This window comes from Podarcis tiliguerta (genome assembly GCF_965153285.1).
Source record: "Podarcis tiliguerta genome assembly, chromosome: 9".
In the NCBI taxonomy this organism is placed as follows: Eukaryota; Metazoa; Chordata; class Lepidosauria; order Squamata; family Lacertidae; genus Podarcis; species Podarcis tiliguerta.
The window spans coordinates 10,257,099-10,279,330 of NC_139542.1; the positions used below are offsets into that span (position 1 = coordinate 10,257,099).

A 22,232-nucleotide genomic window follows, 5' to 3' on the forward strand; every position below is an offset into this window, starting at 1 on the left:
AGTGAATTCCAGGCTTTGCCTCCCATAGCCTTGGCCATTGCCACTGACAGCAGTCATGCCTCTCATTTACTTGTGTAAACACAGAAAGATTAATGAGATGGCCTAGCAATGTGTGAAATTGCGGAAAGGATAAAATAGCTGTTTTTAGTCTTCTGGGAAGCTTGGGGGCTTTATGGCCTATGACCTGGCAACATCCAGCGTGGTTCTGTTTAACTTCATGTTCACTGCCTCGGTTCCTGCCTTGGTGCTGCATGATACCCCAGGGAGAATTTTGTGGAGGCTTTTAGATTAAAAGGAAAGAGGCAGGGATGCTCTAGCAAGGCATGGCCAATGCAGCTTAGTTGTTACTCATATTTATTAATTGAGATGCTACTCATTTATTTATTTTAAAAATCATTTTATGCACAAAACTCCAACATGCCTATGTACACAAGGGACACTACAGGAAAAAAAAAAGACAATGCACTCCTTTTTTAGACCTTCAAATATGTGTGATACTTTCAGTATGCAAAGCAGTAAATAGCCATATTTAATTTAAGCAATAATTGGAAATTATTACGCTGTATTTAATTTGGGTGGTGGCACTGATGTGCATGCTTGCCACATGCTTTGTGGCAAGCTAGGCGTATTGCTGGTAGCCCCATCAATTGTTGTCAAATCCCTACAAAGCAGAGCATATGTGCAGTAGAACATGAGTTGTTTGGAGGAAAGTTCCAAGCTGCTCCCCATCTCTCCCCCCCCCTCTACCCGTGAGCCTCTCTAAAAGCAGAAGGAATCCCTGCCAAGAGAAAAATGACTGGAGGGAAATAGTTTCAGGGAGAAGGGCTGTAGCTCATGTCACAAATTTGCATGAACTTTGCAGGTGCCAATATTTGTGTATAGATGCAAAATCAGATGGATTTTCAGAGGGAAAGTCCACCCTGTAAGTAAAGTTTGAAAATGGGGGGAGGAAAACTTAAGGCCTGGGGCAAAATACCTAGGTCTCAGGCCTTGGGAAGACAGGTGAACTAATATCAGTGTACTGGAAGAAGCAAAGATCACCAGTGTTGAAGAAATGATTCTTCAACATCCACTTTGTTGGACTGATTATGATTATTGTCTTCCAATGCAACTAAGGTAAAGGTAAAGGTACCCCTGCCCGTACGGGCCAGTCTTGCCAGACTCTAGGGTTTTGCGCTCATCTCACTCTATAGGCCAGGAGCCAGCGCTGTCCGCAGACACTTCCGGGTCACGTGGCCAGCGTGACAAGCTGCATCTGGCGAGCCAGCGCAGCACACGGAACGCCGTTTACCTTCCCACTATAAAGTGGCACCTGTTTATCAACTTGCACCCGGGGGTGCTTTCGAACTGCTAGTTCCAATGCAACTACTCTATTCCAAACTTAAAAATGGAAAGCATAATGCTGGTGGTCAACAAAAGAGGTTTAAAGACTGTCTCAAGGCAAATCTTTAAAAATGTAGTATGAACACCAACAATTGGGAAACACTTGCCTGCAAGCGCTCCGGTTGGAGAACAGCCTTTACCAAAGGTGTCGTGGGCTTTGAAGACACTCGGACTCAGGACACAAGGGAGAAACGTACTAAGAGGAAGGCACGATTGGCAAATCCACACTGTGATCTATTCTTGCCCTGAAATCAGTGTCCCCACTGTGGAAGGATGTGTGGTTCCAGAATTGGTCTCCACAGTTACTTACGGATTCATTGTTAAAACCATGTTAATGGAAGACAATCTTACTCGGCTACGAGTGATCGCCAAAGAAGAAGGAGGAGGAGGAGAAGAAGGAGGAAGAAAGGAAGGAAGGAAGGAGAAGAAACAGCAACAACAACAACCCTGTTCCTCAGAAGCAAACACCAGGTCTTTGACCAAGCCACTGGTTTTAACAATGAATGACTTGCTTTAAAGCACTAAATGAGGGTTAGACATACCTGCTAAAGGCAAAAATCTCTTTGCATTAAATAAAGAGGTGACTGGCTTGTATCAATGACAACTTTGCTAATATTGCATTGCTTTTTTGCAATTTAACTTTGCATATAAGCAAGAGCTGGCCTTTGGACATTGCTGTATTCTCCACTCGTCTCAATGAAAAAACCAAACTCTTCCCCACCTCCTTAAATGTGAAACAGCACCTCTGGAAGTGGTGCTACTTTGGTGGAATAATGCTGTGCTTATCACATTTCCCTTCCAACCCAGCCCTTGGCACATGGCAACAGAGTTCTAGGAACCTAAATAGACAGGCTTAGGATGGAGGAATCAAGCTGCAGTAGCTTGGCCTAATTCCCAGCATGCTATTGTCAGCAATGTGGCTTCATCTTGATTGCAACCAACAATTTTTTTTTTAGAGGATTGAGGCTTTGTGCAACTGAAATCCTAATAAGCTTCCAAGTGCTTTAGTTTTTCCTGTCCTCTCTGCAAACCTTTGGTGTGATTTTGGCAGAATTATGTAAAGGCAAACTTTATGTGGTGGCCTAAATCAACATTCCTCATAGGTGCTGCCCCCACTGTAGCAGATTCCAGGTTCAATCCCCAGCGCCTCCAGCTAAGGCCTGTTTTTAAATTGCTTTTTTATTTCTTATTTTATTTCTTAATTGTTGTTTTGTTGCATTGCAGTTTGAATTCCATAGAATTCAGATTGCAGTAGAATAGAATACAGTATAAGAAATCAAAGGAATGATAGAAATACAATGGGGGGGGGAGGAGGAGGCAGCATCTAGTAAAGTGAGATACAATTGCTACAACATGCAGAAAAGTCATTAGCAAATTTCACATGGTCCATGGGGCAAAAGGTTTGGGAATCACTGGAGCAGACCCATTGAAATGAGTGGACATAAGTCATGGGGGTGCGCTCCCGTCGTTCGGTCCCAGCGCCTGCCAACCTAGCAGTTTGAAAGCACCCCCGGGTGCAAGTAGATAAATAGGGACCGCTTACCAGTGGGAAGGTAAACGGCATTCCGTGTGCTGCACTGGCTCGCCAGATGCAGCTTGTCACGCTGGCCACGTGACCCGGAAGTGTCTTCGGACAGCGTTGGCTCCCGGCCTCTAGAGTGAGATGAGCGCACAACCCTAGAGTCTGTCAAGACTGGCCCGTATGGGCAGGGGTACCTTTACCTTTTAAGTTAGTATCATTCATGAATTTCAGTGGATCTGCTCTGAGTACGGCTAACTTTGGATGCACCTTTATAAAAGCTAAAATAATGTAAAATCCAGGATTCCTTAAGGAGGAAGGAGCATGGGCCATTTTCAAGCCGTTTCTCCAAATAATGACTTTCTCATTTCTGTTCTGTTTACATTGAGTTGAACAGCTTATTCCTATTTTATTTATATACCGTACCATCTTTCCTCTCAAGGAGCAAAGGACATGTTTAATAATATGCTAAAATAACTAAAATAGCAGCAGAGTCACAATATCAACACAGCAGGACATTTATGACGGCTCTGGAGAACGAACTACTGAAATCTTACTTTGAGCAAAGAGCGTTTGCTGGTACCGATAGATCATTTGAAAGGGAAACGCCTGGTGTTTATGTAGGCTGTTTTGCAGGAGCCTCTAGGGCTGCAGCATTCTGTCAGTTAATTGGTTAGATGTGTCAACTAAAAGTCCTTTGATTGCCTAAGAAGGTGCCCTTTGTTAATTGAGCAGAATGCTTTCAAAGGGTGTTAATGGTTTTTCCATATAACTTATAACAGCTGCAGATAGGACTGCATTTCCTGTTTTTATGTGCAAGAGGAAAGAACACCTATTTAGGTGTCTGCTGCAACACAGTGATCTGGTTTGCCCCACACTGCAAGGCAGACTATGGCTTAGTGTTACGGTAAAATCTGGGTGTGGGGCTGCTCTGCCACCCAGCTCGTCGGACTAAGTCCGCGGGTCCCTGCGGAGGAAAATGAGCTCAGCCGGAGACAGGAGCAAACTGCAGAAGATCCAAGTTTATTGCGCAACAGGTTCAAGGCGAGATTGAACAGCGAGAAAGGGGTGACATGAACTTTTGAAACTTCCCTCCATGTCCCAGAATACAGTGCAAAATACATCCCAGTTACATCATGAATGCATTAAGAAGAGGTTGGGTTACACGGATTACATCATGAATATATTAAGAAGAGGTTGGGTTACACAGGATTAACATATGGAGGAGGGAGGGGGGAATATGCAGAGCTGGAGATATGCGCAGATAAGCACATCCTGAGTACCAGTGATGAGAAGACAATGGTCCATGTATGCATAGTCTGCCACCTGGCATTGCCCAGAGGAAAGGCTTGGCAGAGTGATTTGACAGGATTAGGGTCTTGACACCTTGCTTGAGGGATTATGGAGGACAGGGGAGGAGTCATGGAGTCCTAGAGAAATTGAGCAAATTGGCATGTTGATTTTCTATGAATTTTATAGATTTTAGTCGCTTTTGACATTGACAATTGGAAATAAATGGATATATTGTAGCGAAGAAGGAGGTGAAGAAGACATGCCCCCCCCCTTCCGTATCACTTAGCAAGACCATGCAGATATGTAGGCTCTCAGAGAGAAGCTCACAGCCACTTACCTCCTCCCTGGCCATTTTTACTGCTGTGCTAAGTCAAAGTTTGGCTTAGGATCTTGTCTGAACTGGGACTCACAGTTAAGCCAACTACAAGCTATAACCTTGATTAACACTCTTGGTTAGCAAAGCTTTGCTTTGGACAACATGCTAGACCAAACCTTGGTGTGGCAGTAAAAAGGACCAGGAAGCAGCTGCAAACTCCTCTCTAATAACCTTCATATTGCATGGACTTCCTAAACCGTAGCTTGTTTTACCGTGTCATGTGAATCATCTTACTCTCCTTATCCATCACAGATCAGGACCCTGGACAGGACTGGAGGTGCTGATCCAGAGGTCACTGGCTGGCTAAATCTCAGAACCTTGGCCAGCAATCCTGCAGTAAGACGACTTAGCAATGCCCTGGAGCAACCACCCGGGTTTTATGGTCCCACAAAGAAAGTCGGTCTGAAGGTTCTACTCCCCTGAAGGCTGCAGGGCCGGATTGAGAAGGCGATTGGTTGCCTTAGGTTGCCTATCCCTGAGCTAATTCCTTGCAGGGTTGTGTGTGTGTGTTTTTCCATGCATCAAATACCTACCTCCAGACCTCTCAGATGGGTTAGGGAAACTGAGGTTTTGTGTCTCAAAGTGATGCAAGAACTGGAGTTTCTAGGAAGCTTTGCTATTGAGTATGCTAATCCAAGAAAAAACAAGATAAGCAACAAGGAACAGGAGGAAACCACCTAGGGCCAAATACCAAGCTCATTTGATATTGCTTTGGCCAGAGTTTTGCTGTCAAAAGTGTTGATAAATGTCACAAGGCAACTTCATATCTGCCAACATTTGCAATCCAGAACAGGGAAACTTGGGTGAAAATATGCCTGCTCCATAAATTCATTTACTCAGGAGGAAGCCTGCTGATCTCAGAAGGACTTACTTCCTTAGCCTTGCTGCAGTTCTGAGTGAACACAGTTAGAGATTAGGATGTATGGTCACTTTCACACAAGATGCTTAAATGGGGTTGCTTTTTTACTCTCCCATTTGCTGCATTTGCAAATGGAATGGAATTGCTGCCTTGGCTAGATAATACCCATTGGATTTACCGTATTTTTCACTCTATAAGACGCACTTTTCCCCTCCTGAAAAGTAAGGGGAAATGTCTCTGCGTCTTATGGAGCGAATGCAGGCTGCGCAGCTTTCGCTGCAGCCAGGAGAGCAAGAGGGATCAGTGCGCACCGATCCCTCTTGCTCTCCTGGCTTCACTTTGCTGGAGAGGCGCTGTGCAGCTTTCCCTCTCTGTGCAACGCCCCTTCAGCAAAGCGGAAGGAGAAATGGAGCCCCTTCTGTTTCTCCTCCCGCTTTGCTGGAGAGGTGCTGAGCAGAGAGGGAGAGAATATTTTTTTTCTTGTCCTCCTCCTCTAAAACTAGGTGCGTCTTATAGAGCGAAAAATACGGTAAATACGGTAAATATGGCGAATCTGCTTTCTGCTCTGCACTTAGCACACATATTCAAAAGCAAGCAGTCAAGCAAACCAGGGTGGGAAACAGCAGTATCTTAAGTGTGAAAAATGGTCTTGGGTACATACACGCCTTCCACCTTTGACCTTGAAGTCTTCACCCCAGGTCCCAAGACCTTAATCCAGGGATGTAGTATTAACAGAGGCCTCTGAGGTGTCCTCCCAGTTCATGCTGAGAAGGACAGCTGCCAGACCAGAAGTGTCACCTTGCACGCAGCTTCCTTGGGTCAAGTTGTTCAGAAGCAACACTAGCCATTTTATAAATTAAAGCTGCGGTGGGCAAAAGATAGATCAGGATGTATATCTTAGGGTGATTTTCAGTAGATCAGCATGGGTATCTGACTCCTAAATATTTCTTTGGAGAGCAAGAGAGAGAGAGAAAGAAAGAGAAAGACTGTCTGTGTATACACACACACATACACAGACACAAACACACACACACACACACACACACAGAGAGAGAGAGAGAGAGAGAGAGAGAGATTCTATATCTAACTGATGTGGCTGAAGGAAAACAACTCAGCTGGAGTGTGTTGATTCACTTGGCCCAGATTCTGTGTTTGCTATTGTTGATGTGGCTCTACAGGAAGGTACATTCTGTTACAGCATAGAATCTACTTAATAAACATAGGTTGTCTTCGGTTTAGCTTTCCTTCCACTTCTGTTAATTTGCATTAACCACTTCGTGCACGAGAAAAGAATGAAATTTCACGGCATAGTTGTTTATATTGCTGCTGGTTTTCTTAACGTGAAAAGAAGAAGAAAAAGAGTCATTGTGGCAGATTAGTTGGTCCTGCTTAGTCTGTCTGCATCACAGATGCCCTGGGACAGACTTGTGCTCTGGTCACTTCTCTTCCGTGACTCAGTTGCTCACTTTATGGACCAGCATTTGATTCAGTTTCACCACAGTTTTGCCACGGCACTGAAACACAGTTCAGGCTCCAAAATCCATACTAGGGCAATACCATTATTAGGCCGTTCAAAATTCCCCCCAAAAGCCACAGCAAGCTTTTAAGTTCTCAAGAAGAAGAAGAAGAAGAAGAAGAAGAAGAAGAAGAAGAAGAAGAAGAAGAAGAGTTTGGATTTGATATCCCGCTTTATCACTACCCGAAGGAGTCTCAAAGCGGCTAACATTCTCCTTTCCCTTCCTCCCCCACAACAAACACTCTGTGAGGTGAGTGAGGCTGAGAGACTTCAGAGAAGTGTGATTAGCTCAAGGTCACCTAGCAGCTGCCTGTGGAGGAGCGGAGACGCGAACCTGGTTCACCAGATTACGAGTCTACCACTCTTAGCCACTATACCACACTGGCTCTTCACTTGGTTGAGTACCAAGCAAAGTGGCACGTAGTACTGTAGAGGCAGAACAAATAAAGCTGCCATGGTACTAAGGAAATGAAGTTCACACTCATAAGATGGAGACTGTGTACACACATCTTACATATATTATTATTATTATTATTATTATTATTATTATTATTATTATTATTATTAAAATTTCCTCACTGCCCTTCTCTGAGGGTCAGAGGGCAGTTTACAATATAAATTTGAAGCACATGGCTTCCCCTCGCCCCTCGAATTCAGGGAAATGTAGTTTGTTAAGGGTGCTGGGAATTGGAACTGTGAGGGGTAAACTACAGTTCCCACAATTCCTTTATGGTGAAGTCATGTGCTTTAAATGTATGTGTATGCAGCCAGGATGTGGAAGGCACTAGCAGACTTAATAGATTAGTCTCTCATAAGTGCTGGACAGGTTTTAGGTTACATCTAGGAAGGCTGGGGTGAAGAAACACACAACAGCCAATTGCCCATTTTTGAAAATATAAAATCTGGCAATTCTATAGAGCTGATAGCTAGATCAAGGGTGAAGAAACTGCAGGCCACCAGGTGTTAACTCTCCAGTCCTGTTCAGCCCCAACCAGCATGGCCAGCGGACAGGGATGATGGAGTGGCAGCCTCAACAACGCCTCAATGGCCTAGGACCCTCGTACCTACGGGACCGCCTCTCCTGGTATGTCCCACAGAGGACCTTATGGTCTTCAAACAAAAACATCTTTGAGGTCTCGGGCCACAGGGAGGTTAGGCTGGCCTCAACCAGAGCCAGGGCTTTTTCGGCTGTGGCTCCAATCTGGTGGAACGCTCTGTCACAAGAGACTAGGGCCCTGCGGGACTTGACATCTTTCTGCAGGGCCTGCAAAACAGAGCTGTTCCACCAGGCCTTTGGCCAGGGCACAGCCTGACCCCCTCCTTTGGCAATCCTCACAGAACTCTAGCCCAATGGTTGCCACTAATTTGATTTGAACTGATTTTATAATGAACTGATTTTAGAATGTTGTATTATTTTACTGTTGTTAGCCGCTCTGAGCCCAGCTTCGGCTGGGGAGGGCGGGATATAAATAAAATTTTTATTTATTTATTTATATGAATAAGCTACAGGTTCCCCACCTCAGATCTAGATTATCAGTTCAGATTATGCTCTGTTCTAAACCATGGTTAGATTTCTGCAGAAAAGCCAAAGCGAGCCTCGATCTTGTGAGCTTCCCTTCCCCTTTCCTCATTTGTGGTGGCGAGGAGGACCATGAATGTTTCCAGTTCCACATTGGACTAAATCACAGTTTCCTGTTGCATACAGGTGGGGAGACTCTGGTTTGTTCTAATCCTTAAAACCAAACAGGATCAAACTTTGGTTTGCTAACTGATACACCCCAGACATAAGGACCTGTAATTCTGAGAGCATCCTTTTACTTTCCTCTTTCTCCCATTTACCCTTCACCCCAATTCTGCTTATGCAGTTGAAGGGCAATAGCTGAGGACTGGTTACATGCAGATCTGCCATTTTGAAGTCAATGAGAGGTTTCTGTTGACTACCAGGTAGAACTGCCTACGTTTTCCCTCCTCCCCAATCCACCGAAGACCAAACGACGCCACACCTATTCAGACAAACACAGTTCAAACCTTTGCAACAGGAGGAAGTTCTGGCCTGTTTGGAAATTGCAGCACTCATCGCATGACACTTAATCCACATTTTCCGAACAGAGGTAGGCTATAGACACAATGCAAAGCTTTGCCCCACAGCTATTTATACTTGTCTCTTGGTTCAGGTCCACAGCTTAATTATTTACTGGATTACTTTGTTCTGGGGCTGTTTGGCTGAAGTGCTTTAAAAATATTGCAGGCTTTAAAAAATAAAATAAAACCAAACCCTGGCAAGGCAGCTCTCAGAAGCCAGTTGCTGGCTGCTTCAAGGGGGAGGGTGCTTTATTTCTGCCAGACAATGTGCTTTCTCAAGCAAGAAATGAGAATGTCCTAGGTTTTGATTCGACCAGAACTACAAAGAAATCTTTAAATCCCTCTGGCCTCTCTGTGTGCTGCGTGGAGACATCTTAAAGGGTCTCTCTGAAGATGAGGCTGTGAATTGCTGAGTTAAATCCCATTCTGTCTGCCTCCTAGCCTACGGCATTCTGTTTCCTTGTTTTCTTGGCAAAGGAGGCTACAAGAGGGCCTCTGTCTGAAAGGCACCTATATATGATATTTAATTTGTGCAGCTCCTCTTAGGAACCTTCACCCCTTACTAATATGATTCTGTCAACAGAGGCGGGTGGTGGTGAGTAAGAGAATCTCATTCTTTTGGTGGTATTCAAAAAGGCTCATGAAACCCAAAGACTTGGGCTCTGTTTCCCAGCTAGAAGAAGAAGAAGAAGAGTTTGGATTTGATATCCCACTTTATCACTCCCCTTCAGGAGTCTCAAAGCGGCTAACATTCTCCTTTCCCTTCCTCCCCCACAACAAAAAAGAAGGCATGTTTACTATGCAAAGTATTTATATCCTCCCTCTCAATCACTGCAATTCTTTCTGGACGTGGATAACAATAGTTTGGATGGAAAATTAAACAGATAAAAGCTGTTGGTGCATCCTTCTCATTCTTGTAACTGAGACAGGTGACATTTGGGAGTATCTTAAGAGTAAGAGCTACCTACCTTCAGAAAAATGAAACAGTCACTGAGTTTCTGCATGAGTCAGTGAACTGTGTCCGTTGCCTCCGAAAGCAGACAGCTGTGGAATTTGTTCTTTGGGAGTGAATGCATGAGAAATTACCCACACCCAGTAGAGGCTGGCCTGGCAAATAATGACACAGATCAGTAAATCACTCCGAGATGCAACAGGCACCCTCTTTTATGCTCATTGTATGAATGCAATTCTCTCACAACCCACACTGTTTAGGAATCACACTGCAACAGTGAGTTGTTAAGAAACTGAGCAGGGTTAGAAGCCACCAGAAGAGGCAGTGAAAACGCTTCCCCTTCCTAGTCTGTGACTTTTTCAGGCCCAGCCTGCAAAAATGAAAGTTTGCTTAGTTTTTACCATATATATATATGCAGCTTTCCCCTCCTCTTGGTGAGCAGCTGCAGAGGCAGGCACATAGCTGTCATGCTGCAAAGCCATGGTTTGCCTTAGTGGCAGTATTGTGCAAAGCAGGTCCATGAGCAGAAGCTTGTGTTTATCACAATGGTGGGGAGCCCTTTTCAGCCGGGGGGGGGGGAGGACCATAGCTGTCAACCATCCCTTATTTGGCAGGAAAGTCCCTTATCCCAGCGCCGTGTCCCGCTGCTGTCCCTTACTGATGATGTCCCTTAAATTTCCCGGGTTTCAAAGGAAGCAGCTCCTCTCCCTCCCTCCCTCCCTGCTGGCCAGGGAGGAGGGAGGCTCCAACTGTGTTGCTTGGCTGCGTTGCTCACCCAATAAGGAGTCTAAGAATGACTGGGGGGTGGAGCTTGCATGCCTTGTGCTGATCAAATCGGCCACGTTGCCTGGGGACTCGCCTTTGCTCAGCGCTTCCCAGCGGAGAGATGACGGTGGTTTTCCTTGCTGCATCCCCTTTGCTGGGTTGCTGCGTTGTGGGAACCACCGCTTGAGGCTTCGTTTGGCAGCTGGCTGGGCTTTCTGCCTTTGGCTTGGAGGGGCTCAGAAGTTGAACATACCTGTGCTTGGAAAATCCCATATTTTGGCTGCTGATCCCTTATTTTCGAGGCTGCTGGCCCCTTATTTTCGAATCTGTAAGTTGACAGCTATGGGCAAGCAAGGGCTCCTGTCCCACTAACCACAGCAGAGAACGTGGGCGTATGTAGCTTGCCCAGTGTCATGATGAGAAAAGATGCATTTGCCAGAATTCTATTTCCCCCCCCAAAATTTTTTATTCATTTTATAACACAAATAAAAAACACAAACAGAAAAGACAAACAATACGAACAAATTCATGTCATATCCTTATTTTTCTAGACATTGTGAAATGGGCTTCCCCAAGTCCCACCTATCTGATTTTCATTTTACTTCATCTTTAGCAGTTTACATATATCATAATTTCTGACCATCTTTTTTTTAATCACACTTAAAATAACTTCACATTTTATCACTTACAAATAATACTATTTTAGAATACCCTATCTTCTACTTCTAACCCTACAGCCTATATCCACTTCCAAAGCTATTCTAAGGTTTAAATATGAACATATTTTTTCAAATATTCCTTAAACTTCTTCCAGTCTTCTTCGCATTTGCCAGTATTCTAATGCAGGTTGTTGAAAGAAGCATTATCAGAAACTATATACCTCTGACTAGTTTTCCACATGAATTAGGTTAATGGGCTGGTTTTCCATCGAGACCATGAAATTTCGCAGTGTAATGATAGCAACCAGTTCAGCGTTTTACTGCCTTATTTGCATCTTCCCTGTTCTGTCTGATGGGCAGGGTACAAATTATTATTATTTCATGTACTTCATTGTGCTTCAGTATAACCGTGCTTTCCTTTATTCTTTAACCCTGTTGTGTGGGTATTCCATTCCCCCGTGTGATTAGAATCACGTCGGGGAGAGCAGGATATGCTAGCTTGCCCTTCTGCCTCCATTGCATGTCTGTGCCCGTTAGACAGTTGTACTCATGGAGGCTCAACACCAACATGGTTCTTAATCCTATTGTTATGGTAAAATCTGGGTGCGAGGCTGCTCTGCCACCCAGCTCGTCGGACTAAGTCCGCGGGTCCCTGCGGAGGGAAATGAGTTCAGCCGGAGACAGGAGCAAACTGCAGAGGATCCATGTTTATTGTGCAACAGGTTCAAGGCGAGATTGAACAGCGAGAAAGGGGTGACATGAACTTTTGAAACTTTCCTCCATGTCCCAGAATACAGTGCAAAATACATCCCAGTTACATCATGAATACATTAAGAAGAGGTTGGGTTACACAGATTACATCATGAATATATTAAGAAGAGGTTGGTTTACACAGGATTAACATATGGAGGAGGGAGGGAGGAATATGCAGAGCTGGAGATATGTGCAGATAAGCACATCCTGAGTACCGGTGATGAGAAGACAATGGTCCATGTATGCATAGGCTGCCACCTGGCATTGCCCAGAGAAAAGGCTTGGCAGAGTGATTTGACAGGATTAGGGTCTTGACACCTTGCTTGAGGGATTATGGAGGACAGGGAAGGTGTCATGGAGTCCTAGAGAAATTGAGCAAATTGGCACGTTGATTTTCTATGAATTTTATAGATTTTAGTCCCTTTTGTCATTGACAATTGGAAATAAATGGATATATTGTAGTGAAGAAGGAGGTGAAGAAGACATGCCCCCCCTTCCGTATCACCATGGAGAGCAGATTCCCTGTTGCAGATGTTCACTCCAGTGCACGGAGGGTGGAGGGCTGCGCACGTGGGTGTGACAGTGGGGCAGGGTTAGTGAGGATATCCCTGCTCCCTTTTGCATGGAGGGAACTAACAACCCACAAAGGGATTGTGTCTCCTGTATATCTGGTCACCTTCTCCCATGATCTTTCCCTTCCCCTGTTTTTAAATGAAACTTAAGCCAAACACAATGTTGATGGTGCCACGTGCATTGTCAACATCAGTCTGAAGCAGGGGTGGGGAGCTTCAGGTCCAGAGACCACATGTGACGCTCCAACCCTGCCTGCCTGGCTCTTGGGAGCCTCCCCAGGCCATGCGCCCGCACGCACACACACACACACACCAGCCACACTGTCATGGACTGGTTGAGTGCAGAGGAATGGTGGTAGAAACCAGCTGGGGAACCAGAAAGGGAAGAAGGCTCAGACCCCAGGGAGTGGTGGTGAGATGATGATGAGCAGTCAGAGGGAGAAGGAAGTGTCGGAAGCTGAAGGGGGAAGAGGGCTTAGTGAGCTGGGAAAGTCGGGGGCAGGGGGCAGTCAAGAAGCTGAAGTTGGCAAGTGGGAGGAGGGAGGTCAAGAGGCAGAGACGAGTCACTGGTGTCTCCCTCTCCTGCTGTGACAAGCTCCCCTCCCATCTCTCTGGACCAGGAGAGGCATGAAAGGGGCAGAGGAGAGATTGGTCGAACGCAGGCACAGTCTCCAATTGCTTGGGAAATGCCATGGAGAGGAGGCAACATGACAGCTGTGGGGAGGTGGGGACTTGTAGTCTCGGGAACGGATTTCATGGAGTAAGACCCACAAGGAATAAGCTCCTGTGTGCATTAGGGCTCCCTCAGCCAAATATGTGGAGATCGTGTTTTTGCAAATTATGAGTTAAACTCCAACTTTGGACTACGTGATTTACCAACCTGCACACTCACTACTTCCCCTTCTTTGTACCCTCTGTGAGAGTGTTTTTGCCTGGCTGTAATCACCTCCTGGCAAATAGAAGGGGAAGAAATGGAGGCAGTGAGAGATTCTACTTTCTTGGGCTCCATGATCACCGCAGATGGTGACAGCAGCCACGAAATTAAAAGATGCCTGCTTCTTGGGAGAAAAGCAATGACAAACCTAGATAGTGTCTTAAAAATCAGAGACATCACCTTGCCAACAAAGGTCTTGTATAGTTAAAGCTATGGTTTTCCCAATAGTGATGTATGGAAGTGAGAGCTGGACCATAAAGAAGGCTGATCGCCGAAGAATTGGTGCTCTTGAATTATGGTGCTGGAGGAGACTCTTGAGAGTCCCATGGTCTGTAAGAAGATCAAACCTATCCATTCTGAAGGAAATCATCCCTGAGTGCTCACTGGAAGGACAGATCGTGAAGCTGAGGCTCCAAGACTTTGGCCACCTCATGAGAAGAGAAGACTCCCTGGAAAAGACCCTGATGTTGGGAAAGATGGAGGGCACAAGGAGAAGGGGCAGTGGAAGACAGGAGTGCCTGGTGTGCTCTGGTCCATGGGGTCACGAAGAGTCGGAAACGACTATACGACTAAACAACAACAACAACAATGTGCTATCAACTCTGATAAGTCTTCTTGCTTCCCTGGATGAAGAGAAGGGTTGTGAGGGCATGTGCAGAAACTAGCCTACTACACAAAGGCAAAATTTGCACTTGTTCCTCTGCCCACCACTTGCACGCGGCCCCCAGAAGGTTGCGCAGGATTGAATACTGCCCTCAGATTGAAACAGATTCTGTACCCTTGGTTGAAGCAAGGCTCTCTAGTAGGTTCCAAGCCACATTCCTCTTAAGGTTGCCACCAAAGCCTCAAGATTAATCTAATGACGTTTTTGACATTTAGGGTATCGTCTTGCTCCAGGCCCAATGAACTAGTTAGTGTGTTTTTCAACAGGATGGTCTCAGTGGAACACACTGGTGCATAGCACCAGAGCAGAATGTAATAAACATTAGGGAGCAGAGACCATGACGTGTTTGTATTCTTGACAGGGTCACGCTGCTGGCACAGAATAAATGCTTAATAATAATCATATTGCTCCTGCTCTACCTGTCAGGGTATCTGAGCAAGTTCCTGCCTCTAATTATTTTACCCCTTTTTGTTCTTTTCCCAGACGAAGCGACCCTGTGGGCCGACCGCACTCCTGGCATTCTGCCAAGTTCATAGAGAACCAGCCCGATCTCAGCATGATGCAAATATCTCCTGGCATGATTGGCACTCCTTGGCATCAAGCCTACCATTCCAGGTAAGCCTCACAGCAGTTTGGCCAAAACAACAACAACCCTGTATCCGAGGATTGGTGCGTTGTGTGCTTCCCATTCCAGGAAGAGAACAATTTCTGCTCCACCCTGAAAGCATAATCCTCAGCAGTAATCTGCATTCACCTCACAGTCTTTTAAAAGCTGCTGAGCTTTCTCTGCCAGGTGCTGCGCTACCTTTGTGGATCTGAAACAATGGTATATCAGGTTGAACAGGCAGGTACCCTCAGCCATTTTTGCAAAAGCTGTGCAGCCACGGTGGTGGAGTAGGGGACTTACCAAGCAGCAAACTTTGCCCAAATTTCCTTGCTGATTGCAGAATTCTACAGGCTCTGCACTAAAAAAAAGAAAAGAGCAGATAAATCAAAATTCCTAATTCTGTAGCCTTTACACATTATTCAGATTTCATGCATTCGCTTATTTTGCATCGTCTGTTCTGCTTGCTCTATCCCAGGGATCAGCAAACTTTTTCAGCGGGGGGCCAGTCCACTGTCCCTCAGACCTTGTGGGGGGCTGGACTATATTTTGAAGGGGAGGGGGAAATGAACGAATTCCTGTGCCCCACAAATAACCCAGAGAAGCCTTTTAAATAAAAGCACACATTCTACTCATGTAAAAACACCAGGCAGGCCCCACAAATAACCCAGAGATGCATTTTAAATAAAAGGACACATTCTACTCATGTAAAAACACACTGATTCCTGGACTGTCTGCAGGCCGGATTTAGAAGGCAATTGTGCTGGATCCGGCCCCTGGGCCTTAGTTTTCCTACCCATGCTCTATCCCTTGCAAGTTTGTTCCGTTTGCAGAATATAATACAGGTTTCAGAATTCAGGTTTTCTTGGAACACAAATATCTTTTTTAAAGGAGCTGATCATATAGAGCTTTTGCCTGTTCCCTATAATGTGTTTCCACTTTTCTGTACCTGTTCTGAAAGATGGAACATAACACAACCGGAAAGTTCTTAGTGATGTTTCTTTTTCGATGTATAGACAAATCCCCAGTCTTTCAATCTCCTTGAACATCTTTATAGCAGATTCCGAATCTCAGCATCAGCACAGTGGCTTTTCCTCCTCCCCAACTTAGCCGCTGGAATTTCAAGACCTCTGTGAAACCTAAATACTGGCACCAATAGTAATTTATTGAGATCAAAGGAAGCATGGGATGGGAAAGCAGGAAGAAACTCTAGGATTACAAAAAGAAACGAAAAAAGAAACCCTTCCAACAGAGATGTGTGTTCTCGTTCTCTCCTTGACACCCAACACAAATCATCTGGCAACAGCATTCCTTCCTTCCCAGGGAGCTGCCTTTTTTTTAAATTATTCTTTGCTATGGCCTAGCTCATAGAGTTCCAAGCCCCAGATTTCTGCCGTCTCTGTTGTCGCATCTCTGCTGGCATAGAAGCCATCGCTCCAGGTGTTTCAACACTGAAGTACGCCAGTGGCATCTAGTGGTCAGATTGCCAGCCTTCTTCTGTCGCTGTCTGTTGGTAATAGGTGAGGGCCGGAGTGGTCAAATTGGGAGATCATCTGTTTCAAAAGGAAAGCAAATGGCACAAGCGGCTGAGGAGATGAAACCAGAAAAATGGCCAGTTCTGTTGAAACCATTCCTTCTTATTCTCTATGATCTGGTTCTTTCTCATTCTCTGTACAGTGGTACCTCGGGTTACATATGCTTCAGGTTACATATGCTTCAAGTTACAGACTCCGCTAACTCAGAAATAGTACCTCGGGTTAAGAAGTTTGCTTCAGGATGAGAATAGAAATCATGCTGTGGGACAGTGGGAGGCCCCATTAGCTAAAGTGGTGTCTCAGGTTAGGAACAGTTTCAGGTTAAGAACGAACCTCCAGAATGAATAAGTTCTTAACCCGAGGTACCACTGTACTTCTTCTTCACTTGGCAAACAGCTCAGTCCCTAGATAGTTGCTTTGCAGCATCCTTCCTTTTGCCTTTATGTTTTTGCTTCCATGTGGTGGGGATATTATCCTTAGGCTAGGAGGTACCATGAGAAAAGATAATACTAAGCAGGAGAACAACACAAACCAGGCCTTGGGACACTAAAGGGTCATCCACACTTTGCACTGTTCTTTCTTAGCACATACTTTAAAACTCTCACGTCCAAGCACTTTTGTTTTTTCCCCCCAGGCGCATTTCCCACACAAACCCGCTCTCTACTGCTGAATTGGAGCAAACAGCAATTCGTGAATGAGACCTTGGTTCCCCAAGGCCCTGCCATTGTCACAGCAGGAGACACGACAGATGGGCTTATAAGGAAATTGAGGGGTTTTCAGTGGCCAGAGCAACTTGCTTTGAGGAGGCCAAGTTTATGCTGTCACGGGGCTGAGGGGAAATTGACTGTGCCAGAGCCAGGCTGGGGCTGTGGGTTGCCATTTTTGAATGAATTTCAAATGCCCAGCTCTATTAACCAAGCCCACTGCTGATTGAGTGTGGGCATCATTCAGAAGAGAACCATTTTTTTATTTTCCCCTCCTCTCCCACAGTTTACCCATGTCCTCCCTGCCACCCCACTTCTTAACCGAAAGGATGAGGTGGCAATCATAGGCCTCAGGCTTGAGGTCTCAGCTCCATTCAGGCGTTCTGCGAAATGTAGTTCCTAAGTTTCCTGGTGTCAGTGTGAAGGATTCACCTTCCTTTGAGTTAAATAATGTATTATCCCATTTTGCTGATGTTGAGGAATAATGACTCAGCATGGACCTGGGGTCCCTTGAGCCACTGGGTAGCTGAGTAATAATGACAGTGAACCAGGCTGGTTTTAAGGCCTACACGTCTTCATCAGCTTGTATGAGGGAAAATAATGTCAAGGAATCAACCTAACCTGCTTCCTCCCCTCCAAATAGCAGCAGCAACAACAACAGGAGGGTTTATGCCTGCAACTGAGCCTCCTTGACAAATAGCTGTGTCATATCCTTTCTGGAGCAGCCTTTGGCTTTTCGTCAGCTTGGTCCGTGATGAAAAGCTCTTGCCATGGACTTATTGAAGCTGTTGTGGTTCCGCTGCTCTCTGTCCCATCTCCACCCCATCCCTCATTGCCTCCTTCCCTGTCATGTCTGTTTAGTTTTCTCACAGCAAACAAAATGTCTCCAGTTCAGTTGGAGATTCCAGGAACACTGCCAGCGTATAGCCTTCACCTCCATAAAAAGAAAAGAAGCGAAAAAAGAAAGAGAGAGAGAGAGAGACATGGAGGAGGGGGCAAATTCCTCTCCGTCCTCAAGCTTCTCTTACTCTCTTGTTCTTCCTTTCGCCCTCTTTCTCTTTCTCTCTGTCTCTTACTTGTGGACGTCTGGGTATTCTGGTGACGTTTAGGGTGCTTTTGATGGATTGCGAGGGTGGAGTAGACATGCTTGGACTTTCCTGCAAAGCCTCCCCTGCTTGCGACCTGCCTCCCATCTATTTTTTCCCCTCCCTTCCTAGTGATAAATAAGAGACATGTGTTGCAAGCTCCTTCCGAGCAAACCAGGATGACTGCAGACTAAGAACAGAACAAGGCCCAAATATGGGTTTTCGCCTCTTCCTCTAAAAACTAAACATATCCCTCAGAGTCCCTTTATAAGCCAGTATGACTCTCTCTTGCTCTCATGTTAACAAGTTTTCGCTTCTCTCTCTCTCTTGCTCCTTCCTCCAGTTCCTCCACAAGCGATCTCTCCGGCTATGAGCATGGCTATTTAAGAAGAAGTCCTGACCAGTACAGCTCTAGGGGAAGCATGGAGAGTTTGGACCATACCCCTGCGGGGTATACCCATCACCCCTGCCACCTTTCGCCAGCCAAATCCACCAATAGTATTGACCAGCTTGCCCACCTCCACAGCAAGAGGGATTCCGCCTACAGCTCTTTCTCAACCAGCTCCAGCATCCCCGAATACCTGGCGCCCACGTTCTGCAAGGAGAGGTCCTATTCCATGGAGAACGTCCATTCCCGGGGCAGACCGCAAGAAGGGGGAATGAGGCAGGCTGATATCAGGTACATCAAAACTGTCTACAACGCCCAGCGAGGCGTTTCGGAGGAATACGAAGTGAAGTCCTCTGCTCTTTCGCCAAGCTGTGAGTCCCAGGCTAAAGGATACGGCTACAGCAGGTTGCATGGCTACAGCAAGGGACTACCGACTCGGAGCTCGTCTGACAGCGATAGCCACTATATGAAGGGGCCCCCTATGCCACCGACCCGTAGTGACAGTTACGCAGCAACCAGGCACCACGAGAGGCCCAGCTCCTGGTCCAGCCTTGAGCACAGGAAGTCCTGTAGGACTCACCCCAAAAGCGCTTGGCCTCACCTAGGCCAGGGCACCCCTCCTCCAGGGCATCTCCAGAAACCTGCATTCCTAGAAGGACAGCTCCACACTGTGATGGAGAAGAGCCCAGAGAGCAGTCCCACCATGAAGCCCAAACAGGTTTACTCGCAGGCAGCTCAGCCAGGGCAGCCTTTGCTTCCTACTGGTGTCTACCCTGTCCCTTCTCCTGAGCCCCACTTTGCCCAGGTTCCTCACCCTTCCGCAAGCAACAGCGGGATGCTTTACCCAGCGCTTGCCAAAGAGAGTGGGTACGCACACGCCCCTGTGTCTTCTCCATCCTCGTACGAAAACGTTGCAGCCTGCAGGCAGCATGCTGGCTTGGACGAGAACGGAAACCAAAGCCCGCCGAACAAGGCTGCCATCTTCTACCAGCCTGAGTACGCGCCAGGGAAGAAGCAGGAGGTGGAAGACGCGGCTGCAAAGTTCGTCTTGTACAGGATGCATCCCGAAGCCTACCCCGCGCCTCCCAGGCAGGATGAGTCGGCCCCGCCGTATATGACCACAGCTTCGATCCAGGAAAGTGCAAGAAACGCACAGCACTCGAACCACAGCTCTCAGGCACGCCTGCCTCACCCGAGGGATGCGATTGACAGCAAAGGCCTCTGCCACTCAAAGGGGTACGGGGCAGGAGAGCAGAAGGAAGATAAGAACGCAAACCTGCATCCCACAGCTCAAAACCAGTGGAACCCCAGTAAGGCCAAGCAGCACGCTTTTTCCTCCTTGCAAAACATCCCAGAGAGCAGCAAGCTGCAGAACAGCTCGGATCTGAAGGAGGTACCACAGTGCAAGGGCTACTCCGGTGCCAAGTGGCATGTTGTGAATTACAGCAGCCAAGCGGAGAAGGGGCAGATCCCTGGGCACTGGCAGGATGGCGAGTGGCACATCTTAGAAGGCTACCAGGACACCATTCCCAGCGCAGAACATTTCCATGGCGTGGAGCCAAAGTACAAGGAGCCCTCTTCTCCGATGGCCCCTAAGATGTCAGACTTAAATATTCACCAGCTGGGTTCTGGCAACCTCCAGAACTCTCAGTATGGGCAACTGGACTCTCGGAAGGCCCGGTGCTCTGTCCTGGAGAAGGTCAGCAAGATAGAGCAGCGTGAACAAGGCGGCCAGTGGCTGCAGAGTGTCAGCCCTAACAGCTTCAGCCAGAATTTCAGCTCAGGCAAGCCCAACCTCAACCATGTTGAGGACATCCGAAAGAGGCGGAACTCTCAAGAGCATCTTCACTTGCTTGGAGATCATAGCCGCCTGGCCAGCGCAAGGAGCTCAGACCCGGCCGCATATATGCAGCGCGCAAGCGAGAGTGGGGCTGGCAGACCAGAGAGGGCTAATTGGCACGGTGCAGAGCAGCAGATGGAGGCAGCGAGTGCTGCCGTGGCGATGCCAGGATGGCACAGCATCTATCATCAGGCCGGGACCTCTGAAAGCGAGCCACCGAAACCGGCTGGGCAGCTGCCCCAAAGCAGAAGTGCTTTCCAGTTGTCGGAGGAGCGCGCGAGAGAGCTGTTGTGGAAGGGCAGCACCCAGGACTCGAACGGCTCGCAGCTGGACCTCCCCTTTAGCAGGGCTTACAGGAACAGCATCAAAGATGCCCAGTCTAAGGTTTTGAGGGCCACCTCCTTCAGCCGCAAGGACCTCAACATCAGCCCTCAGTGCGGGAAGGAGCCCAGAAGGAGTGTGCAAAGGCCGGCCTCAGCACATGTTGGGATGAGGAGCATGGCTGCGTCTCCCCATACCCCAAAGGAGAGGCATAGCATCACACCGACGGAGACCAAGCTGGATTATCCCAACAAAGAAAGCCTTCCTGCACCTCTGCACGTGGCACGCATTGGGGGCCGGAGGCGCCTGAACCCCGACCAGAAAAAGAGGTCTTACTCCGAGCCGGAGAAGATGAACGAAGTGGGTGTGTCTGACAGCGAGCTGTCGCCCTTCTCCCACCAGAAGAAAGGCCTCCAGTTTGTTTTCCCAGAGAGTACGGTGGCTGACCGCCGCAAGATATTTGAGAGGGAGAACAAGGCGTGTTCCACCATCAATCTTTCCAAGCCGGAGCTGAAGCAGCTGCAGCAGAACGCGCTGGCAGATTACATTGAGCGCAAAACTGGGAAGCGGCCTTCGTCTGCAACCCAAGACTCCAGCTTCCTGCAGGAGGGCTCTCAGTCCGCTTGCACGCAAACAGGTGCCCAAGAGGGGCAGTCTCTTTCGTCCTCATCCAGCATGAATTCTCTCCAGGACCAGAGTCTTTGCCATCGCCGGGAGTCCCTGGAGCCGGTCTCTAGAGCGGGGCGTGGCTTTGCCACTCTTCCTCCTGGGCTCACGGGCTGCTTCGATCCCAGCGGACCTGAGGGTGGCAGGAAGGTGACCAGCCCAAATCACGGCAGCCGGAGCAGCTCCTTTCCCAGTTGGCTGAAAGCAGACCGGCGTCAGGATTGCAGAGCTGACCCAGAGCTCACCAAAAGCACCCAGACAGATCTTGACGTGTGCACCAAGCCATGCCACGCTAATGACCAAGTTCTGGAGAAGAGGTCAGCACACACCAAGAAGCCCGGGAAGTCGGCCTCTGCAGAGGACTTGCTGGAGAGATCAGAAAACCAGGCAGTCGCCATCCACATCCGATCCAGGTCGTCTCCCTCAGCGGATAAAATGTGCCAGGTATGTAAAAGATATGGGACTTCCTTGGTCCATCTATTGTTCATTCCCCCTGGTTATGCTGGAGCGCAGACACTGTTAGTCCTGCTCAAAGTTCTGTGGTCCCATTGAAATTAATGGGTGTGACTACCATAGAGGCATTAATACCAGTGGGTCTACTATTAGCATAGCTTAGTGGGTTCAATCCATTATTGCAAAGGTTCTAGTGAGCAGTGGAATTTGGTGGGTGTAAAAGCCACAATAACCCCTACATTCTATGAGAATCTTCACACTTGCATGGAGGTTTCCCTCCCCACCTCTCCATAGAATTGTAGAGTTGGA

The 22,232-nt window shown here is 47.3% G+C and overlaps 1 protein-coding gene across 7 annotated transcripts in view; it reads left to right on the plus strand.

The window, feature by feature from the left end:
• Nucleotides 1-22,232, plus strand: part of SHROOM3 (shroom family member 3) — a 216,357-nt gene that overhangs the window by 175,153 nt on the left and 18,972 nt on the right. For all 7 annotated transcript variants that reach the window (XM_083398147.1, XM_083398152.1, XM_083398149.1 and 4 more), the window contains 2 exons: nucleotides 14,811-14,942; nucleotides 18,599-21,914. In XM_083398147.1, the coding sequence (XP_083254273.1) occupies nucleotides 14,811-14,942; nucleotides 18,599-21,914 (3,448 nt within the window). The remainder of the gene's footprint in view (nucleotides 1-14,810; nucleotides 14,943-18,598; nucleotides 21,915-22,232) is intronic.